General features: G+C 39.6%; 1 protein-coding gene across 1 annotated transcript; it reads left to right on the top strand.

The window, feature by feature from the left end:
- The first annotated feature begins 2697 nt into the window (after positions 1-2697).
- LOC103111695 (nephrocan-like) lies at positions 2698-17774 on the top strand. The gene is made up of 3 exons (XM_007521024.2): positions 2698-2890; positions 9605-10506; positions 17233-17774. Exons 1-3 carry the CDS (start codon positions 2702-2704, stop codon positions 17678-17680), a joined length of 1539 nt encoding a protein of 512 aa, XP_007521086.1. The 5' UTR covers positions 2698-2701; the 3' UTR covers positions 17681-17774.
- Positions 17775-24495: the final 6721 nt, after the last annotated feature.

The following is a 24495-nucleotide window of genomic DNA, read 5'->3' as shown; positions in this document are numbered from 1 at the left end:
TTGTGGGTGGTGTAGTGTGTCTTCTGTCAGGTGAATTGTCTCCCTGCTCCTGCTCTTTGTTTTTGTTCTTAAGTTTGTTTTTTTTTAATTACCTTTATTTGCTTATTGGATTGAGATAACCAGAAATTGAGAGGGAAGGGGGAGATAGAGAGGGAACCCTGCTTCACCACTTATGAAGCTTTCCCCCTGCAAATGGGGTCTGGGGGCTCGAACCCAGGTCTGTGTGTGTGTGTGCACTGTAACATATGTGCTCAACCAGGTGCTCCACCACCTGGCTCCTGCTCTTTGTTTTTAACTAACCAAGGAAGGCCAGTTGAGCAGTACTCTAGTCTTCTGTCTCTCATGAAGATAAATAAACCTTTATAAAAATAAAATAGGGGAGTCGGGTGATAGCGCAGCAGGTTAAATGCAGGTGGCGCAAGGCACAAGGACCAGTTAGAGCCCCTGGCTCCCCACCTGCAGGGGACTCGCTTCACAGGTAGTGAAGCAGGTCTACAGGTGTCTATCTTTCTCTTCCCCTCTCTGCCTTCCCCTCTTCTCTCCATTTCTCTCTGTTCTATCCAACAATGATGACATCAATAACAACAACAATAATAACTATAATAATAAAAACAACAAGGGCAAAAAAAAGAATAAATAAATAATAGTAATAAATAAACAAAAATTAAATAGTTAAAAGTTAAATGGTGACCTTGATGAACTATTATTTAGATACTGAACTTTTATATATTAAAAATACAATAGTGAAAATGCAGAATGGAAATTGCATATGAATATGTTTGTAATAAAAAAAATTAAGTGTAAAGTAGCAATATATTCTGGATAATGCCAAAGTTGCAGGGATGCTGTAGAAATAACATGAAAAAGAAGGAAAATCATACAGTGTAATTTCAAGGGTCAGTAGGAAAAAAAAAAGTAGACCATCTGTGGCCACCAACAGAGAATAGAAAATAGAATTTATCACTATGCTTCATAACAGAAAAATAGCTGTTAATTAGTAGCAGATGAGAAGATAGGACTCTTCAGGCATTTTGTTTCAAGTAACTAAATACTAATTTGCTTTTTTTTTTGGCAGCAGGGGAAAAAGTGTTGAAAGAATATTTCTCTTTGTCTTTTCAAAGTCCTGGCTTAAGAAAAAAGACTGGAAAAAATGCTTGACTGGCGGACAGATCTAAAGTTGATCCCCCACCCCACCTTGCTCTTTTTTACCCAGATTTTCTTTTGTAGTGTTTTGTTTAGAGTTACTTTATAAAAACTAAAGAAAGAGAAGTAGCAAAATTTGAAAATGCAGAATTTTGACAGGAAAGAAATCTCTCCTTTTTTTATTTTCCCTTTTGTTGCCCTTGTTGTAGTTATTATTGTTGTTATTATTGATATCGTCATTGTTAGATAGGACAGAGAGAAATGGAGAGAGGAGGGGAAGACAGAGAGGGGGAGAGAAAGACAGACACCTGCAGACCTGTTTCACTGCCTATGAAGTGACTCCCCTGCAGGTGGGGAGCCGGGGCTTGAACTGGGAACCTTCCACCAGTCCTTGCGCTTTGCGCCACATGCACTTAACCCGCTGCGCTACCACCTGACTCCCAGAAATCTCTTATAGCTCCTTGTCTCTGGTAGGAAAAGAAAACACACACACACACACACACACACACACACACACACACACACGATAAGAAACAGGAGTAGACCAGCCTTTAGGGAAAAGCACATAAAAGTTTTTACTGTGGCAATGAAGTGACTATTAGATCAAGAAAATTGTTGGAATCAAAAGGAAAACTGTAACATATTGAGGTAAAGTTGAAGAGATCAGAGAAGCTCTTCAGCCTTAGAAAAGGTTTCTTTAGAGCCAGAACAGCACAGGGAAATTTAGGTCTTTCTCTGGTGGGGAGACATCTCCTCTGTGCAATCTTTTGCTTAACATGCTTTCAAAGTTTCTCAGCAGGGATGAACACAGACAAAAGGCCACAACAAAGGAGGACCCAGGACAAGTGAAGCTTTCCCTGTTGGTTAGGTTTCATAATACACAAGTTCCTCCAAAGAAACTGGAAGCCTTTTCTTTCATTATTACCAAGTGAGAAAGATAATAGACGCATTGTTGAAGAACAAAAATGTTTCCCTAATAAGATAACAGGTGTTTCAAGAGATTGATGAATTGAACAAGTTATCTGGGGCTTCAGATATCCCTTCTTTGTTCCCCATTGTTTCACCTGGCAATAAAATGTTACTGAAGCAACAATAATAAACAGAAAACCTGCCAGTTTTCCCTTACTAGTTAAAGTGAGAAGAAAACACCTGTCTGTAGGCTTACAAAAATGGTTTTAATATAGGGTCACAGAAAATGCAAAGGCTTTATGGCCCACTATAAAACAGCTCTTCATCTTTTCCCACTAAGTCCTTAGTGTCACTTTAACAAAACAAGGAAACTACAGATAATAGAGGTGTTTGCAGATTAGCTTTCCAAGTCATAAATAACACAGGGTTCTGCTCACCTACAAATATTAAGGCAGCTTATCAATGTTTAAACCCTTTCCTCTTTGTAATGGTTGCTAACATTTTTAACCCAGACAAATTAGGAATTTTTTTCTTCTTCTTAGATTGACAGAGTACACACTCATAGGATTCTACAATCAGTTTTCATGGTATAAAGAGGTAGACATCACTTAAACACTTGCCTGCTACCTGATAGGCACTGTTTTCAAAGATGTACTTGCTGTTTGTGCTCCTAACTTTGCTGTCTTCTTTTGACAGTGTCGATCCTAGCTGTCCTGGAAGATGCAGCTGCGATTCAGGACACTCAGTGCAATGCTACAGATTAATGGAGCTGCCAACGGGAATTCCTGTCACCACCAAAAGGCTTTACATCAGCCACAGTAAAATTCAACACCTCCAGGTAACGGCCTGTGCTTGAGTAGCTGTAGTCTTACTTTGTGAGGCATGCGTTTTCACTGGGGAGCATGGGATTAAGCTTGATTTCAAGAGTGAAAATTTAAAAGTGAGGGCTATCAAGTTTGGATAGTTACACCAGCTACCTGCTTTTCTGTACTGAGATGAGTATAGGCCTCTGGGTATTTCTTTTAGGCAAACAGTCAAAAGAAAAGTCAGAGGCTTTGACTAATAATTTTCACTTCAGATTTTATCCAAAACTTAAAAAAAAAAAAAAAAGTATGGTGTTGTGAAAGAGAAGAAAAGAAATATCTTTTTTTTTAAAAAATTATTTATTTATGAGAAAGATAGGAGGAGAGAGAAAGGAACTGACATCACTCTGGCACATGTGCTGCCAGGGATCGAACTCGGGACCTCATGCTTGAGAGTCCAAAGCTTTACCACTGTGCCACCTCCCAGACCACAAATAGTTCTTTCTTAACAAAAAAAGAGTTTGAGAGACTGTATAGCCACTTTTTAGCCCCAGGATTAAGAAAAACTCTCTCAGGAGTTAAAAGTAATTCTGTCTAAGCCATATAAAGCAGATGATATTTAGAATATTATAAGACTGTCAAGACTGGACCTGGGAGATGACACAGAGGTGTTGTGCCAGTCTTCCTTGCCTGAAGCCCCTGAGGTCACAGGTTCAACCTAATACCATCTTATGACAGAGCTGAGCAGCACTCTGCTCTCAGTAGTCTCTCTCTCTTTCTCCCTATCTCAAATAAATACAATTTTTAAAAGACTATCAAAATAAACCCAACAAACATAAGAAAATTCTTTATGCAAACCCTACATGCCAGCCAGGCACCACTGTTTGTGCAGCTATATAGAAGAATGATATGGTTTTGTTCTATCTTGTTACTGAGATCCTTGTTCTAAATTCTTTTAATTCTGACTTTTATTTTGATGCTGACCTATCCAGAGGGCACTGGGAAGAGTGGCAGATTCATGTGACTTGTACAACATGAGAAACCTTTGCTTTCGGTATTTTAAAAGCTATCGAAAGAGGAAGGTTTGTCTTCTGCACCTCTTGGAGATGCAGCCCTCCTTAGACAAGCTGTTAGATTTCTGTGGGCCTCACTTTATAACTCTAAGAAATGGGAAAGCTGAATTGAATGGAAAAATACCAAGGTCTGTCTAGAGAGAAAATTTTGGGGTGCTCTGGCTTTCCCTTTACAAATTTGTTGTTTCTTCTTCACGGATCACAATCTCAAGATAAGGAAACACATTTCTGTAAAGCAGGTACAGAAAGGCAGCAGGTAAATGGACTCTGCCCTCAATAGATACCCACACCCCTTTTGATTTACTTAAGAAATTTTAATATGGGGGTTGCATAATCACAGAGAGTTTAATATATGTGGCCTGGTGATTATTTTGAGGCTCAGTGAGTACACAGTTCTAAGCCTTATCTAGTGTCAGCATTCAAGCGAGACACCTGGTTAAAGGGCAAGAGACTTAAATATTTGTTCTGAGGACTTGAGAAGCCCACATCACCCAGCTTCTCAAGTGTAAATGAAGCCTCGTAATGATCTGTCAATGCTGTTGTGTAGTCAGTAACATGCAATCATTCCCCTTATCAGATTCAGTTATTAAATGTGTCCATTTGTCACCAGCTTAGGTTCACTGAACAGCAGTATTTTCACTTCCTTAACTTTAATCCAGTGAATAGTCTTTCTAAAGGAAAGCCCCCAGCAGAAAGGGTGATGAAAGACAGGACTGTTTTGCAAAGGAGATTAAAAAACAAAAACAAAACAAAAACAAAAAAATGCAAAAACAGAAAACACTTGGAGAAAAAAAAAAATCTTGATTTTTTTTTTTTAAATGACCATATTTGTATTTTGGTGAATACAATGAACACCAGTTTATTTGGTGTCAAGTACATAACTGGGTATTTGCATTTAAAAATTGTTTACATTATAAAACATGAAACTGATACACATAAGTACACATGTACACATGCATATCACATCCATGTGCATATCTCATATCACAATTTTAGATGTTTCTGAGGTATGGAAGGTTGCTGAGCAACAAATTGCATCCTTGTACATGTGAGGGTCTAGACTCAATCCAACTGAAAAAAAAAATGGAACTCTGTACGATGGCCAAGTAGTTCTCTCCCTCTCTCTCTCTCTCTCAGTTATTTTAATGTTTATTAGTGATTTAGTAATGATTTACAAGGTTATAAAATGACAGAGGTAGAATTCCACACCATACCCACCACCAAAGTTCTGTGCCAATCCCCACTCCACACTCCCCAACCAATAACCACTATACTTCTCACAAAATCTGACTCCTTTTCCTCCCCTCCCCTCCCATTCCTTTCTTTCTTTTGGTTCATGTGTTTAGAATATCTTTTATATATATTATTTATTTATCTTTGAAGTATTTTTATTTATTTATTTATTTTTATTATCTTATTTATAAAAAGGAAACACTGACAAAACCATAGGATAAGAGGGGTACAACTCCACACAATTCCCAACACCAGAACTCTGTATACCCTCCCCTCCCCTGATAGCTTTCCTATCTGGGAGTATGGACCAAAGGCCATTGTGGGATGCAGAAGGTGGAAGGTCTGGTTTCTATAATTGCTTCCCTGCTGAACGTAGGCGTTGACAGGTCGATCCATACTGCCAGCCTGCCTCTCTCTTTCCCTAGTGGGGAGGGGTTCTGGGGAATCAGAGCTCCAGGACACACTGGTGGGGTAGTCTGACCATCTGGTTGGCATCATGCTAGCATCTAGAGAGTTAACATATAAAGCCAAATAAATTGTTGACCAATTATGAACCTAAAGGCTGGAATAGTGCAGATGAAGAGATGGGGGGGGTCCTCCATTTTGTAGATAGCTAGTAGGCATGTTTTAGTTATATTCCAAAGGGCCTATGGCCATTCTAGTTTTTTTTTTTTAATTGGATAGAGGCAGAGAGAAATTGAGAGGGAAGGGGAAAATAGAAAAGGAAAGAGATAGTGAGACACCTGATAACCCAGTTATCACCAAGGCTTGGTGTATGCATGATTCCACTATTTCTTGCTTTTTTTTTTCTTCTGACTTTTCCCTTTTCTTTATTGCTCATGAAGCTTCCTCCGTGCAGGTAGAACTCCAGGGCTTGAGCCTGATTTCTAGCACATGTTAACATATACACTCTGCTGGGTGAGTCACCACCCAGCTCCTATTTATTTTTTAATTGAATTGTCTTTTCATTACTGAAGCTAAAGTATCCTTTATAAAACATAAACACAGATTTTCTATAAGATATATTACTTGCCATTTTCCCTCCTAGTCTTTTAGCTACCTTGCCTTTAATTCTCCTTCAAAGAACATACATTTATAGTGTCATTGAACCCAGTTAATTTTTTTTCTTTTGATGTGATATCTTAAATAGCTTAGTCAAATTTCAAGTAATAAAATTTGTAATTTTGCCTATTTTCTCTTTTTTATGCATTAAGTTGTCATATGTCTGTTTTTCTTTTTTTTTTTCTTTTTTATTTATAAAAAGAAAACATTGACTAAACAATAGGATAAGAGGGGTACAACTTCACACAATTCCCACCACCCAATCTCCATATCCCATCCCCTCCCCTGATAGCTTTCCCATTCTCTATCCCTCTGGGAGCATGGACCCAAGGTCACTGTGGGATGCAGAAGGTGGAAGGTCTGGCTTCTGTAATTGCTTCCCAGCTGTATATGGGCATTGACAGGTCGATCTATACTCCCAGCCTGTCTGTCTGTCTGTCTGTCTCTCTCTCTCTCTCTCTCTACCTTTCCTATTTTCTCTTCTAAAAGCTGTATAAGATAAAAGTATAAGGCTTTATATCTGAGGCCCCAGAGATTCCAGATTCAGTCCCTGGCTCCGTCATAGCTCAGAAATGAGCAGTACTCTGGTCTCTCTGTGTCTTTTACAAAAATTAATCTTTTTTTAAAAAATAAAGATGAAAGTTTTATACTTTTTTATCTTTATTTATTTATTGGATTGAGACAGCCAGAAATTGAGATGGAAGGGGGAGGTAGAGAGGGAGAGAGACAGACACCTGTAGCCCTGCTTCACCACTCGAGAGGCTTTCCCCCTGCAGGTGGGGACGGGGAGCTGGAACCCAGGATTCCATCTTTTTTTTTTTTTACAATGGTTGTCTGCTAAAAGTTTCATACTTTTTGCTCTTACATTTAAATCTAGGATTTTTTTGTTTTGATTTTTGTTGTTTTGGGTGTATAATGGGAGGCTAGAGTCCAACTGTGTGTTCAATTTTGAGTATCCTCTATCCTTTGCTACCACCATTCACTAATTCAGACCTTACCCCCCTCAAAAACATGAATTTTTTAACTGTTGAAGTAAAGAGATGATAAGCTACAGGAGATAGTGAGTGAACAAATACTATGCTAGGTAACCCAAGCCATTCTCTTTACGACAGCATAGGCTCCCATTAGCTGTTGGTGTCGACATGCAAAGATACAAGCTCATCTCACTGTTATCACTCAGACTGCTCCAAGCAAAAATGATGCGTCCCCTTCAAAGTTAGAGGACAAATAGGAAGGTTGATATTTTGGTAGTCAATTAAAAAAGGTTGTGCTGGGAGTTGGGCGGTAGCGCGGTGGGTTAAGCGCACATGGTGCAAAACGCAGGGACTGAAGGATCCCGGTTCGAGCCCCCCCCCCACCTGCAGGGGAGTCGCTTCACAGACGGTGAAGCAGGTCTGCAGGTGTCTATCTTTCTCTCCTTTTCTCTTCTCCTCTCTGTCTTTCCCTCCTTTCTCCATTTCTCTGTCCTATCCAACAACAACAACAATAACTACAATAATAAAACAACAAAGGCAACAAAAGGAAATAAATAAATAAAATTAAAGAATAAAAATTAAAAAAAAATTTTTAAGAAAAGGTTGTGCTTTGCATCTTTTGTGGAAAAGAAGTTACTTTAAATATCTCCATGGAATAGAAATATGTAAACAACTTTTATCAGTAGGGGGGTGGGCTATGTGTTATTTTTATAAGCTATATACTTTCTGAAATGTTTTGTTTACAGAGAACAAGTATTGCTTTGATAATCAAAAACTTTCAACTTTTTTTTTCTTAAAACCACCTCTCTTGTTGGATCAGCTCAGGCAAATCTGAAATAGTAACTGTTAGAGTATGTGAATTTCATGTGTATAGAATGAGTCCAAGAAGAATTTCATGTGTATAGAATGAGTCCAAGAATTTCATGTGTATAGAATGAGTCCAAGAAGGGTGACTGGCTCTTTACTATTTGCAGCAGAAACTGCCCAGAATTGCCTGAACTTAAAAAGCATGGAGACTGTATCACAGATTTGGTGATTAGCTAAAAGCTAGGAAAGGAGTAAAACTAGATCTGGGATATACTCATGAATGACTTCTTACTTTTCAGAGATGGGGGACATAGTGTACCCTATATGTATTTGTTTCTTCATGGACCTTTAAAAAAAGATTTACTTGGGAGTCGGGCGGTAGCGCAATGGATTAAGGATCCCGGTTCGAGCCCCCAGCTCCCCACCTGCAGGGGACTTGCTTCACAGCGGTGAAGCAGGTCTGCAGGTGTCTTTCTCCCCACCCCCTGTCTTCCCCTCATTCTCCCCATTTCTCTCTGTCCTATCCAACAACAATGACATCAATAACAACAATAATAACTACAACAACAATAAAAACAACAAGGGCAACAAAAGGGAAAATAAATAAATATAAAAAATTTTAAAAAATATTTACTTATCAATGGCAGAGAGACAGAAGAGAAAGAGAACCATAGCACTATTCTGGCACATGGGATGCCAGGGATGGAACCTTGGCTAAGTCAAGTGCTCTAACCACTATACTACTACCAGGGACCTTGGATCTTTTCTTAATGGTGAAGTACAAATTGTGGAGTGGGGAGCCAAGAGGCTATTTTCTAAAACTTATTTTTGAAAATATTTATGCATCTATTTGATAGAGGCAGAGAGAAACTGAGAGTGGAAGGAGGGAGGCGGGAGGGAGAGTAAGAGAGAGAGATTATCTGTTGCATTGCTTCACCACTTGTGAAGTTTTCTTCCTACAGGTGGGGAGCAGGGGCTTGAACCTGGATCCTTGCACACTTTAAGATGAAATCTCTACTGGGTGTGCTACCTCTTGATCCCTTTCCAAATAGGCCATTCCAGTCAATAGTAGTACTTAAGAATTCAATATTGTTAATTTTAATACTTAAACAAAATTGTGATGCAAAAGTTAAAAATATAAAAGATGCAGATAGTGAAAAATGCAGATAGTGAAAATCCTTGGCAATTTTACATCATAGAGTTAGTAAGTGTTAATAGTTTGGTAGATTTCCAGGTGGTTTCAATTTTGTGCTGTTATAAGATAATAAAAAAAATAACATCCTTTGCATCAATTATTATGCAGTTTGCAAGTACGTCTACCTAAAAATGAACATGTTGGGTCAAAAAATATGCAGCCAAAGTTGAAAGACATAGTATGTCTACCAATATTGTGTGGAAGTGTTTACAGTGTATTTGACTCATTATCATGAGGAAAAATAGTCACAGCCTGAGTCTCTACCTTTTTCCAAAGGATAATTTTAAGTAGATCTGAAAGCAAATGAGAAATGTTAATATTGAATGATAATGTCTATGATTTTTTTTCACAATAACCTTAACCTACTGCTTTTTCCCACCTGTCTTGCCCCTACCTTATTTGTAGCTATCTAACTTCATACAGATGTTGGCTCTAGAAGATTTTATTCTGCTGGCCAGTGGAACTGAGTCTGTAGAAAATGGCACTTTTAAAACTCTGAGTACCTTGAAAACCTTGGAACTTTGGAAAAATAAGTTAAGATGTGTTCCCAGTGCTCTCCCAGCCACTCTGGAAGTGTTAAAACTAAATGACAATTCCATACGTGTCCTACAGGAGTCTGATTTTGAAGGACTGAAGAAATTAAAAACCCTTGAACTTAAAAACAACCTGATCTCCTCTCTCTCTCCCAGCACGCTCTCCGCCCTTGTTAGTTTGCAGAATTTGGTGTTGGATGGCAACAATATCCAGTCTATGCGGGCACCACTCCCACTTCCCCATCTGAAACACATGAGTGTGGAGAATAATAAACTGCACGTTATACTGTCCAGCTTCTTTACTTCTCTTGAGTCTTTGCAATTTCTCAGTTTTAGTGGTAACTTTCTGACTAAAATCCCTACTAATCTACCGAAGTCCTTGCTGTCTTTAAAGATGGAGAGAAATCAGCTCAAAGTGGTAAGATTTCGAGATATGAAACACTTGGAGAACCTTTCCCAACTGTTCCTGTCAGAAAATTCACTCTCTTCCATTGATGGGGCACAGCTCCTTACCAATTTAACCACTCTGGAGTTATCTCAAAACCAGCTTCAAATGTTACCTTTCAAACTACCAACCAGGCTACAAAAACTTGATATCAGCAACAATCTGATTCAGAGAGTTACAGTGCAAGATTTTCAGGACCTTCGGGACTTGAAGCACTTGTTTCTGGACAACAATCTTGTCAGCTTGTTTGAAGCAGGAGCCCTGCAGAGGTGTTCTCAGTTCTCCAACCTGGCCCTGGAGCAGAACCTGCTATTGTCTATACCTCTAAGGTAAGACCACGATCACTCACTGTAACTGGCACGTGGCTAGTCACTAGCAAAGCATGGATGCCGGCTAAAAATGGGGTGAAGATGTAATAAAATATTTACATTTGGGGGCCGGGCAGTAGCGCAGCAGGTTAAGCGCACATGGTGCAAAGCGCAAGGATAAGCGTAAGGATCCCGGTTCGAGCCCTGGCTCCCCACCTGCAGGGGGGGTCGCTTTACAAGCGGTGAAGCAGATTTGCAGGTGTCTATCTTTCTCTCCTCCTCTCTCGATTTTTCTCTGTCCTATCTAACAACAATAACAACAATGATAAACAACAAGGGCAACAAAAGGGAGAAAATAGTCTCCAGAAGCAATGGATTAGTAATGCAGGCACCAAACCCCAGCAATAACCCTGGAGGCAAAAATAAATAAATAAATAAATAAATAAATAAATAAATAAATAAATAAAAATCTTTACATTTAAAAAAGTATACATGTTAATATGCTTGAGGACCCAGGTTCAAGCCCCCAGTCTCCACTGATGGGGGAAGCTTCACGAGCAGTGGAGCAGTGCTGCAGGAGTCTCTTCCGCACTCTGTCTCTCTCTTTTTCTCCCTCTCTATCTCTTTCTGTGACTTATCCTCCATAAAAAGTAAGGAAAAAGAAAGATGGAGTTGTTTCGGCACTGAGTCCCAATTCCAATAAGTGATCATGGTCTACATATTTCTTGCCAAGAGGGATATTGCTGGGGATCGGTACCTGTATGAGGCTACTGCCAGTCCCAGGAGCTTTTTTTTTTTTTTATTTTGTTGCTAGAGGGTGTGAGAAACAGAGAACAGAGAGGAGGAGAGACACTGGGAACACTACTCCACCACTCATGAAGCTTCTCTCTTGCTTGTGGGGACCATGGGCTTGAACCTAGGTCCTCATTCATGGTAACACCTGCACTCTACTGAGTGTGTCACCACTCAGACCCTAAAACATCTATATTAAATGTTATTTGAATGTATTCTGTACTTACTAACGTATAATCACATGCATGCGTCTTCCTCTTCTCTCTCTACCTCTGTCCTTAGGGGAAGAGACGTTACTGGGAGCAGTGAATTTGTTGTGCAGGCATTGGGCCCCAATGAAAACACCGGTGGTAATAAGAAGAAGAAGGAAAGAAAGAAAGAAAGAATGAGGGGAAGAGAGAGAGAAAAATCAATAAAAGTGTTTTAATGCAAGAGTAAAGTTTCCATAATTTCATGATCCTACTCCAAAAAAAAAAAATCTAATCTAATGAAAACTCATGAAACACTTTAAGGAGTGAATATATCACTTAGTGGTTCTTAGTAAGCTATTGTAATCATGAACACAATTATAGGAATTTCTATATAAGTGACTTTTTGAAAGCATTTGGTTTAAGTGCTAAGTTTAATGAGTGAAATGTAGTTTAATTACTTTCTCCTGCTATAATATCTGTGTTTTAATAGGTTAACTACAGAAACATAATTCTTTTGCCCAGTGGAGTATATAATGGAATTAAAAGCCGAAGCTAGATATAATTTTCAAAGCTGAGTTTGCACTGGAATTATTTTGAGACTTAAAATAATATTCATGTGGCACAAAGCATAAGGACCAGCATAAAGATCCCAGTTCGAGCCCCCAGAGTCGCTTCACAAACAGCAAAGCAGGTCTGCAGGTGTCTATCTTTCCCCCTTTTCCTCTCCTTTTCTCATTTCTCTCTGTCCTATCCAACAACGACAACAACAATAATAACTACAACAATAAACAACAAGGGCAACAAAAGGAAATAAATAAGAAATATAAAAAACATTAAAAAATATTCATGCCCAGATATCCCTTCCAACTCAAGCCTGACATCCTAGCGTTGAAGTCTAGGTATCACTTCTCTTTTGGTCATCACTTGAATTCATTGCCCTGTGTCAACTTTTTCTTTTTGCCTCCAGGGTTATTGCTGGGGCTCACTCAGTGCCTGTACCATGAATCCACCACTCCTGGAGGCCATTTTTCCCCCTTTTTGTTGTCCTTGTTGTTGTACATTGTGGTTCATTGTAGTTATTATTATTATTATTGTTATTGTCGATGCTGTTCGTTGTTGGATAGGACAGAGAGAAATGGGGAGAGGAGGGGAAGACAGACAGGGCGAGAGAAAGATAGACACCTGCAGACCTGCTTCACCGCCTGTGAAGTGACTCCCCTGAAGGTGGGGAGTCAGGGGCTTAAACCGGGATTCTTATGCTGGTCCCTGTGCTTTGCGTCACGTGCGCTTAACCCACTGCACTACCGCCCGACCCTCTTGTGTCAACTTTTTTTAGGTAGAAACAGAGACACAAGGACAGACACAAAGGTAGAGAGGGAAAGATATCACAACACCCAGTGTGACGGCGGCTGTGCTCAGGTCTGGGTAGAGAACATGACAAAAGAAGTCCATTAAAATAAATAAAATAACAGAAGTCCACGAACTTAAAATAAAAGGAAGGAAGGAAAAGGGGGAGAGATAGCAAAAGAAAAAATTCTCCAAATGAATTTATAACCAAGTCATTGTAATATGTAACCAAAATTGAAAACCAGTAGGGCTTGGGTGGTGACCCACCCAGTCTAAAGCACATGTTACAATGCACAAGGACTCTGGTTCAATCCTTGAGTCCCCACACACAGGGGAACAGCTTCATAAATGGTGAAGTGGCATTGCAGGTGTCTCTCTCTCTCTCTCCCTCTGTATTTTCCCCTCCCCTATCTATTTCTTTCTGTCTCCCTCCAATAAATAAACAAAATATTTAAAATAGAAGGGGTGGGGGAGAGGGAACTAGCAAGCAAGGGCTGTAGAGCAGAGCAGAAGCATGAGGTTAGAGCGTTTTTTTCTAAAGAGGCTTAAATATCAAAATTGTCTATCAAAGAACTTGGCCAGTTATGAGAGGGGTTTTAAATTCTCCAACTCCATCATCTTCTTCACTCCCATCCCTTACTTTTCACTGAATTAGAAAATGAATAGAATTCAGACAATAAAATTTACTCCTTGTAACCATGAATGAACCCTAATCAGATGCCTGTTCTTCCTTTTATATAGTTACTTAAAATATATATATTTACTTATTCCCTTATGTTGTCCTTGTTTTATTGTTGTAGTTATTGTTGTTATTGATGTTGTTGTCATTGTTGGATAGGACAGAGAGAAATGGAGAGAGGAGGCAAGACAGAGAGGGGGAGAGAAAGACACCTGCAGACCTGCTTCACCGCTTGTGAAGTGACTCCCCTGCAGGTGGAAAGCCAGGGGGCTTGAACCAAGATCCTTACACCGGTCCTTGAGCTTTGCGCTACCTGCGCTTAACCTGCTGCTCTACCACCCAACTCCCAGTTACTTTTTTTTTTTTTTTTTTTAACAAGAGCACTGTTTAACTCTGGCTTATGGTGGTACAAGAGATTGAACCTGGGACTTTGGAGCCCCAGGCATGAGAATCTGTTTGCATAAGCATTATGCTATGTACCCTCACCCATATATGTACTTATTCACCACAAAAATCACACTTTAAAATTCACTTTTCTGTAAGTAAACTGTAAACACAGACAACCTGATATCCTGCTTCTCCTACCACCCTCCAATATGCATTACTTCAGGAAAATAATGGCAGATAATTTTAGAGATATATATTCAAATGCCTATCATGTTTACTTTACTATGCCAATCGAATAGAAACTAATACCTAAGATTAAAGCTTTAAGTTTAAGGGGGCATATCATTACTAATGGTGGAACCACAAATAAACATAGTAGTCTTAACTCTGGAGTAAGAGATTTGTAGCCACCACCTGATCTCCAACACGTACTTCGCTTTCAACACACTATCCTAATTAGAGTACCCCACAGTTGAACTTACAGCTTTACATTTTACAGATTTATAGCTCAGTGGACCAATGTAAATCATATTATCTCTCTCTTTCTCTCTCTCTTCTAAATCTATTCTTTGGATAGTTCAAAGCCAGAATACCTTTCTAGAATGACAACAGTCAACATTTTATTTTATATACTCAGCTGCCATCTACTGACTAAAAAGGGGGTGTCATTTGTTAGTCTGAAAAGTGACAACACCAAAAGAAATCGCATCATTTATAAATATGGTTGTCATAAAGTCAGGGTTACTTTTTCATATAAATCAAGACTTATAGAGACAAATTATATAAACGCAATGCAAAACTGTCAAAAAGTCACAAGTGAGCATAATTAGTGAGTTCTCTTACAATGTTATTTTTGTTATAAAGCCCATAAAACAAGGAAGATAATTCTATTCATATCCTCTCTCCGTTTTTGGATAGGGTCACTTGCTTTCTTGTTGCTGAGTTTGGTGAGCTCTTTATATATGTTGGTTATTATCCTCTTGTCTGATATATGGCATGTAGAGATCTTCTCCCATCCTGTAAGTGGCCTCTTTGCTTAGGTGATGGCTTCTTTTGCTGTGCACAAGTTTTTAAATTTGATGTAGTTCCATTGATTTATTTTTGATTTAGTCTTCTTTGTAATTGGACTCATATCACTTAAGATGCCTTTAAAATTTACATAGAAAAGAGTTATGCCAGGGAGTCGGGTAGTAGCACAGCACAAGGACCAGCGTAAGGATCTAGGTTAGAGCCCCCGGCTCCCCACCTGCAGGGGAGTCGCTTCACAAGTGGTGAAGCAGGTCTGCAGGTGTCTACCTTTCTCTCCCTCCTCTCTCCATTTCTCTCTGTCCTATCCAACTACAATAACACCAATAACAACAATAATAATTACAACAATAAAACAAGGGCAACAAAAGGAAAATAAATAAATATTTAAAAAAATTTTTAAAAAAAGGGGCCGGGTGGTGGCACACCTGGTTAAGCACATGTGTTATAGTGCGCAAGGACCGGGTTCAAGCCCCCGGTCCCCACCTGCAGGGGAGAAGCTTCACAAGTGGTGAAGTAGTGTTGCAGGTGTCTTCTGCCTCTCTCCCTCTCTATCACCCCCTTCCCTCTCAATTTCTGGCTGTCTCTATCTAATACATAAATATAATAAAAAAAAATTTTTTTTTAATTTTTTAAAAAGAGTTCTGCCATATTTTCCTCTAAGCATTTGATAATTTCTGGTCTAACATCCAAGTCCTTGATCCATTTGGAATTTTGTGTTTGGTGGAATATAGTGGTTCAGTTTCATTCTTCTGCATGTTTCAACCCAATTTTTCCAACGCCATTTGTTGAAGATAATTCCCCCTCCCCATTTAATAGTTTGGACATCTTTACCAAAGATTAGATATCCATAGTTGTGAGATTTTTGTTTTTCTGTTGTTGCTGAACTTAGTGAGCTCTTTATATATTTTGGTTATTAGCCTTTTTTTTTTTTTTTTTTTTGCCTCCAGGGTTATTGCTGGGGCTCGGTGCCTGCACTATGAATCCACCGCTCCTGGAGGCTGTTTTTTCTTTTTTTGTTGCCCTTGTTGTTTATCGTTGTTATTATTGCTGTCATTGTTGGATAGGACAGAGAGAAATCAAGAGAGGAGGGGAAGGCAGAGAGGCAGAGAGAAAGATAGACACCTGCAGGTGGGGAACTGGGGGCTTGAACCGGGATCCTTGTGCCTATCCCTGTGCTTCGCGCCATGTGTACTTAACCTACCGCGCTACCACCAGCCCCGATTATTGGTCTTATGTTCATGTATGGCATGTAAAGATGCTCTCCTATTCTGTAAGGAGCTTCTTTGGTGATGATTTCTTTTGCTGTACAGAAGCTATTTAATTTGATGTAGTCTCACTGGTTTATTTTTGTTTTCCTTACAATTGGACTTGTGTCATGGAAGATGCCTAGAAAACTTAGATGCAAGAGAGTTCTTTTTTTTTTTCTAGACTTTTTTTGTATTTATTTATTCCCTTTTGTTGCCCGTGTTGTTTTATTGTTGTAGTTATTGATGTTGTTGTTGTTGGATAGGACAGAGAGAAATGGAGAGAGGAGGGGAAGGCAGAGAGGGGGAAAGAAAGATAGACACCTGCAGACCTGCTTCACCGCTTGTGAAGCGGCTCCCTTGTAGGTGGAGAGCCGGGAGGCTCGAACCCGGGATCCTTAAGCCAGTCCTTGTGCTTTGTGCCACATGTGCTTAACCGGCTGCACTACTGCCCGACTCCCGATGCAAGAGAGTTCTACAGTATTTTCCTCAAGTATTTGATGGTTTCTGGTCAAGCATCCAAGTAATTGGTCCATTTGGAATTTACTTTGTGTGTGATGATGAAATGTAATGATTCAGTTTCATTCCTTTGCATGTTCCAACTCAATTTTCCAAGCACCATTTGTTCAAGAAACTCTTCTTACTCCATTTAATAGTTTGGACCTCCTTATCAAAAATTAAATGTCCCTAAGTTTGGGGCTTATTTCTGGGGTCTCAATTCTATTCCACTGATGAGTATGTCTATTTTTGTTCTACCAAGCAGTTTTGATTACAATGGCCCTATAATATAGTTTGAGATAGAAATATGATGCCTTTAGTTCTGTTCTTTTTTTCCCCTCAAGATTGCTTTGGTGATTCTAAGTATTTTTCTGGCTCCAGATAAACTTTTGTGTATTCTCAAAAAAATTTAGTGGGACCTTGATGGGGATTATATTAAATTTTTGTATAGCTCTGGGTAGAGTAGTCATTTTGATTATGTTAATTGTTCCAACAGTATGTTTCTCTGTCTGAGTTGCCTTCTGAGTTCTGGAACATTGTTGATGACCTCTTCTCACATCCTGTTTCTGTGTTTTTATAGGCTCCCCAAGACCTTAGCCAGACTAGACCTGAAAGGCAATGCCATCCAGGACATTGCTGAGAGGGAGCTCAGAGATCTAAAGCAGCTTCAAGTTCTAAACCTTAGGAACAACAAGATTTCTGCCTTAGACCTCAAAGCCTTGGAGGGGCTGCCTCGCCTGAGGCACCTCTACCTGGATGGAAACCCATGGAATTGCACCTGTAGTCTCGTAAGAGCAAGGGAGGTCCTGAAGGCCAAGGGCACAGATGTGAGAGGAGGGCAATGTGCAGCGCCAGCTGACCGGCAAGGGGAAAGCTGGATGTCATCCAAGAAGATCATGAGACAATGTGAACACATCTTACACCTGGCAGAAAAAAACAAAGAAACTCGAAAGAAACCAAATCCTGAAGATCATCCCAATGTCAGAATCAATATAGATGATGATTATTATGATTATGAAATAGATTAAGTATGAGCTCTAATTACAGTTTGGAAAGTTGAAAAAAAAATTTTTTTTTGTAAATAGATGTAATGTTTAGGATAGTTTGAGGTTCACTGCAAAAATTGAGAGGAAGGTACAGAGATGTTCTAAATGTCCCTACTCCCACATTAGTATTGCCTTCCCAATTTTTCCTTCACCAGAGGGGTGCAGTTATTACAGTCAGTGAACTTACACTGACACATTACCACCAACTGCTGTCTATAGTTTAAAGTTCATTCTTGGTGGCATAAATTTTATGGGTTTAGGTAAAAGTTTAATGGTCTGTTTTCACCATCATGGTTTCATACAGAGTGGATCCACTGTCTTAAATATCTTGTGTTCTAGAAATCTTAATGTTCAAGCTCTTAATAAAAAATGTACAATACGTTTACAGAATCAAAAGGTTTTGCAAGCTTTTCAAAAACTAACCAAGAGTGAAGGGGTTGGGAGGGGGGGGCAGCATAATGGATAGGCAAAAGATTTTCATGCCTGAGGCTTCAGTGCCCCAAGTTCAGTGCCAACCACCGCCATAAGGCAGAGCTGAGCAGTGTATCTTTCTCTCTGTATCTCTCATTAAAATTAAATAAAATATTTTAAAAACCAAGAGTTAAAACAAGTTGAAAATGGTAAGAAACTGTAGACTCCTTCCATTTTATAAGTAGTTTGTGCTTAACACTGAAACCTGGAGAAATCATAATGCCAAATAAAATAAAATCATCATATTGTTAGCTTCTTTTTTTAAAAAAGATTTGATTTATTAATGAGAAAGTAGAAGGGGAGAGACAAAGAACCAGACATCACTCTGGTACATGTGCTGCCAGGGATTGAACTCAGGACCTCATGCTTGACTGTCTCAAGGCTTTATCCACTGCGTCACCTCCCAGAGCACACACCTTGTTAGCTTCTTACAAGTATAGTGCTTGCTTGCTTGTTTTTTGCATATGGTCACTAGTTTCATTCTTTATTTTGATCATTTGCCTTCTCTCTCTGTCTTGCTTTGTTGGGGAATTAAAAGTTTACAGTGCGGTTGTTGACACACGGGGTACAATTCATCACCTCCCTGTGATAGGTGTCTGCAAAACACCCCCAACTTGGGTCCCTTTTCCATCATCATGCAATAGACCCCCAAAGTAGAGTATTTCATTTTATCAAGTAAAGCTGATGGTTTTCATATATAAAGTATGATTTGACTTGGGGATTTGGAATGTAAGCAATAAAAATTGAGTCCAGCAAGAAAGCCTATGTTGGAAAGATAGGGAATGGTTTACAAAGAGAAAATTGAAGAATCTGACAAGGACAGGTTATCAGAACTTCTACGAGATTCCAGATAGAAGAGCAGAAAGTCCCTCATCTTCTTCAGCATTATATGTACTGGTAGACATTTTTTCCCCCTGCAGGGTTATCGCTGGGGCTATGTGCCTGCGCTAAGAATCCACAGCTCCTGAAAGCCACCTTTTACCCCCAATGTTGTTGTTGCTGCTGTCATTGTTGGATAGAACAGAGAGAAATTGAGAGAGGAGGCGAATACAGAGAGGGGGAGAGAAAGATAGATTCCTGCTGACCTGCTTCACTGCTTGCGAAGGGATCCCCCACCCCCTGCAGGTGGAGAGACAGGGACTCGAACCAGGATCCTTAAGCTGGTCCCTGCACTTCTCACCATGTGTTCTTAATGCGCTGTGCTGCCGCTTGCCTTCATTCCCACCCGACTAGATATTCTTTTTTTTTTTTGCATTTTTTAAAAAATTTTTTATTTAAGAAAGGATTAATGAACAAAACCATAAGGTAGGAGGGGTACAACTCCACACAATTCCCACCACCCAATCTCCATAACCCACCCCCTCCCATGATAGCTTTCCCATTCTCTAGCCCTCTGGGAGCATGGACCCAGGGTCATTGAGGGTTGCAGAAGGTAGAAGGTCTGGCTTCTGTAATTGCTTCCCCGCTGAACATGGGCGTTGACTGGTCGGTCCATACTCCCAGTCTGCCTCTCTCTTTCCCTAGTAAGGTGTGTCTCTGGGGAAGCTGAGCTCCAAGACACATTGGTGGGGTCTTCAATCCAGGGAAGCCTGGCCAGCATCCTGGTGGCATCTGGAACCTGGTGATTGAAAAGAGAGTTAACATAGGAAGCCAAACAATTTGTTGAGCAATCATGGATCCCAAGCTTGGAATAGTGGAGAGGAAGTGTTAGGGAGGTACTCACTGCAAACTCTAGTGTACTTCTGCTTTCAGGTATATATTTTGCAGTAGTTTATGGATATGTGTGAACATAATCTCTCTCTCACAGAAACTGGTGTATATCTAGGTTTTGGGACTTTGTTAGAAAGTGAACCACCTGAGATGAAATTAGAGTGTACTATAAAAAGAAAGGTCTCACCCGAGTAATGAAGCTGAAGGGTTGTCATTCCACACGTGAAGTCTCTGGACACAGTCTGAGGTGAAGCATGTTGAGGTGGCAATCGTTGCGTTGGTTAGGTTGTGATCGGCAGATGCAATATTATTTGATATGGATTGGGAGAGGCATACGGGAAAGTGGGCCCTATCCAAGGGTTCCAGGCCTGGGGGAAGTAGGGGCTCTATAGTGGAGATGTGAGGTTCCTGCTGTCTTAGGGTTCAAAAAGACAATTGATAGTTAATGTTATCATCACATTATTTGGTAATTGGGTTAACTTTGAAAAGTCCTTTTGTTAGGGTTTGCTGTACAGTATCCAGTATCTTGTATATAGCTGTGCTATTGGATGCTTCTAATCTACTTGGTCTAGGCTTTTGAGAGAGTCCGCATATCAAATACACAGCCTATATATTAAAAAGATTCAGTTTGTGTTTTGAGAAACTTTGAGACATACAACTGATTTTCCCCCTCTCATATTAATTAACTACTGATTTATATGTCTACATTTTGCTAGGAGTGTACATAAACACCATTCCCACCACCAAAAGACTGTGACCCATCCCTCCCACCCACTCCCACCCCCCACTGGCCCAGGAAGCTGCATGTCTACCCCTCACCACAGGGTTTTTACTTTGATGCCCTACTTACAATTTGGTCAGGTCCTGCTTTTAGTTTCCCTTTCAGATCTTCTTACCCAACTTCTGTTGATGAGTGGGATCATCCCATACTCATCTTTATCTTTCTGACTTAGTTCACTTAACATAATTCCTTCTAGCTCTGTCCAAGATGGGTCAGAGAAGGTGGGTTCATTGTTCTTGATAGCTGCATAGTATTCCATTGTGTATATATACCACAGCTTTCTCAGCCACTCATCTGTTGTTGGGCACCTGGGTTGCTTCCAGGTTTTAGCTATTATGAATTGTGCTGCTATGAACATAGGAGTACACACCTCTTTTTGGTTGGGTGTTATGGAGTCCTTGGGGTATAAACCCAGGAGAGGAATTACTGGATCATATGGAAGGTCCATGTCTAGCCTTCTGAGAGTTTTCCAGACTGCTCTCCACAGAGGCTGTACCAATTTACATTCCCACCAGCAATGTAAAAGGGTTCCTCTGTCCCCACATCCTCTCCAGCATTTGTTGCTGCTGTCCTTTTAGATGTATGCCATTCTTACAGGAGTGAGGTGGTATCTTAGTGTTGTCTTAATTTGCATTTCTCTGACAATCAGTGACCTAGAGCAGTTTTTCATATGTTTGTTAGCCTTTTGGATCTCCTCTGCAGTGAATGTTTTGTTCATATCCTCTGCCCATTTTTGGATGGGCTCATTTGCTTTTTTGGTGCTAAGTTTGCTGAGCTCTTTATATATTTTGGTGATTAGTTTCTTGTCTGATGTCTGGCATGTGAAGATCTTCTCCCATTCTGTGAGGGGTCTCTCTGTTTGTTTAATAGTTTCTTTGGATGTGCAGAAGCTTTTCAATTTGATGTAGTACCATTGGTTTGTTTCTGCTTTAGTCTTCCTTGCAATTGGGTTTGATTCATCAAAGATGTCCTTGAGGTGTATGTGGGAAAGTGTTTTACTGATGTTTTCCTCTAAGTATTTGATTGTTTCTGGTCTGACATCTAGGTCTTTGATCCATTTGGAGTTGATTTTTGTTTCTGGTGAGATAAAGTGGTTCAATTTCATTCTTCTGCATGTTTCAACCCAGTTTTCCCAGCACCATTTATTGAAGAGAGCCTCCTTTTTCCATTTAATCCTTTGGGGCCCCTTATCAAAGATTAGATGCCCATAGGTGTTGGGATTTACTTCTGGGCTTTCAATTCTGTTCCACTGGTCTGTGTGCCTATTTTTGTTCCAGTACCATGCTGTTTTGATGACGATGGCTTTATAATATAGTTTAAGGTCTGGGAGTGTGATGCCTCCATTTCTGTTTCTTTTCCTCAAGATGGTTTTGGCAATTCTAGGTGTTTTCATGTTCCAGATAAATGATTGTAGTGTTTGTTCTATTCTCTTAAAGAAGCTTGGTGGAACTTTGATGGGTATTGCATTAAATTTGTATATGGCTCTGGGGAGAATATTCATTTTGATGATATTTATTCTTCCTATCCATGAGCATGGGATATCTTTCCATTTCTTGGTATCAGTTTCTATTTCCTTGAGTAGCGACTCATAGTTTTCAGCATACAAGTCTTTCACTTCTTTGGTCAACTTTATTCCTAGGTATTTGATTGATTTTGCTGAAACAGTAAATGGGAGTGATTTCTGGATGTCTTCTTCTTCAGATTTAGTGTTTGCATAAAGAAATGCCACTGATTTTTGTACATTGATTTTGTAGCCTGAAACCTTGCTATATTGCCTAATAACTTCCAGTAATTTTCTACTGGATTCTTTAGGTCTTTCTATGTATACTCTCATATCATCTGCAAATAGTGAGAGCTTGACTTCTTCCCTTCCAATCTGTATTCCTTTGATTTCTTTCTCTTGCCTGATTGCTATGGCAAGAACTTCCAATACTATGTTGAAGAGTAACGGTGACAGTGGACAGCCCTGTCTAGTCCCTGATCTGAGGGGGAATGCTTTCAGCTTCTTGAGTATGATGTTGGCTGTAGGTTTGCTATATATAGACTCCACTATCTTGAGGAATTTCCCATCTATTCCCATTTTTTGTAGAGTTTTGAGCATGAACGGGTGTTGGATTTTGTCAATGGCTTTCTCTGCGTCTATTGAGATAATCATGTGGTTTTTGCCTTTGCTTTTATTGACGTGGTGAATGACATTGATTGACTTACGGATGTTGAACCAGCCTTGCATTCCTGGGATGAATCCCACTTAGTCATGATGAACAATCTTTTTGATATGTTGCTGTATCCAGTTGGCATCTATGTTCATCAGAGATATTGGTCTGTAGTTTTCATTTTTTGTTCTGTCCCTATCAGCTTTTGGTATCAGGGTGATGTTGGCTTCATAGAAGGTGGAAAGGAGTATTCCTGTTTCTTCAATCTTATGGAATAGCTTAAGAAGTATGGGTATTAACTGTTTCCTGAAAGTTTTGTAGAATTCGTTTGTGAAGCCGTCTGGTCCAGGACTTTTGTTGTTGGGGAGATTCTTAATAACGGTTTCAATTTCTTTGTCTGTGATTGGTGCATTTAGATTTTGTAGTTCTTCTTGGTTCAGTTTTGGAGGTGCATAGGTTTCTAGGAATTGTTCCATTTCTTCCAGATTCTCTAGCTTGGTGGCATATAGTTCTTTATAGAAGTTACGCAGGATTCTCTGGATTTCTGTGGTGTCAGTTGTGATATCTCCTGTATCGTTTACAATTCTATTAATTTGAGTCTTCTCTCTTTTTTGTTTGGTGAGTCTGGCCCCACTAGATATTCTTATCAAGACCAAAGGGAATTTGAAAATTAAATTTAAAAAGAAAGAAAGAAAAAGTAGCGTCTTAAATACTGTAAATATATCTATAATAGGGGTGGGGGTAGATAGCATAATGGTTATGCAAACAGACTCTCATGCTTGAGGCTCTGAAGTCCCAGGTTCAATCCCCCGTGCCACCATAAGCCAAAGCTAAGCAGTGCTCTGGTAAAAAAAAAAAATATATATATATATATATATATATATATATACATATATATATACATATATATATCAGAATTATTCCTGAAAGCAGTCATGCATTGTGTGATATTCAATTTCCCCTGATTCAACCATAGTGCTCTCTCTCTCAATTGCCAATAGCTTTTTCACCGACAACCCCAATGATCCCAGCAGCCATTTTCCCTTCTTTTGCTAATAGAGACAGAGAGAGTTTGAGATGGGTGAGGGAGATAGAAAAGAAAAGAGAGAGACACCGGCACCACTGCTTCACCACTTGGGAAGCTACCCCCAGCAGCTGGGGACCAGAGTTTGAGCGGAGGTCCTTGAGCACATGCTCCACTGGGTGCATCACTGCCTGGGCCCTTGCCTTCCTTTTAATAACCATATCCTTTTGAAACTGCCTGTCTTGAGACACAATTACAGAAGTCAGACCTTCCACCTTCTGCACTCTATAAAGAATTTGAGTCCAAACTCCCAGAGGGGTACATAGTATGTGAAGCTGACCAAGGGTTCTGGACTACAATTCCATCGGGACCCAAAGAGAGAAGAAGAAAAAAATTTTAAAAATTAAAAGAAGGGTGGGGGGAGGATACTCAGAAGTAGTAGATGTGACTTAGAAAGGAAGAGAAGGTAAACCATAGGTAAAATGGGAAATACATATAAATATATGTAGTTATCTGTGATCTTGGGAGAACTACTGCAGTTTCCAATGAAGGATATAGGGACACAGAACTCTAGTAGGAAAGCTGTAGAATTACACCCCAGTTATCTTATAATCTTCTAAACAAATATTAACCCCCCAAAAAATTTAAAAAGAAGAAG

The sequence above is a fragment of the Erinaceus europaeus genome, chromosome 4, assembly GCF_950295315.1.
Source record: "Erinaceus europaeus chromosome 4, mEriEur2.1, whole genome shotgun sequence".
Lineage (NCBI taxonomy): Eukaryota > Metazoa > Chordata > Mammalia > Eulipotyphla > Erinaceidae > Erinaceus > Erinaceus europaeus.
This window is presented reverse-complemented; position numbering and strand designations above follow the sequence as displayed.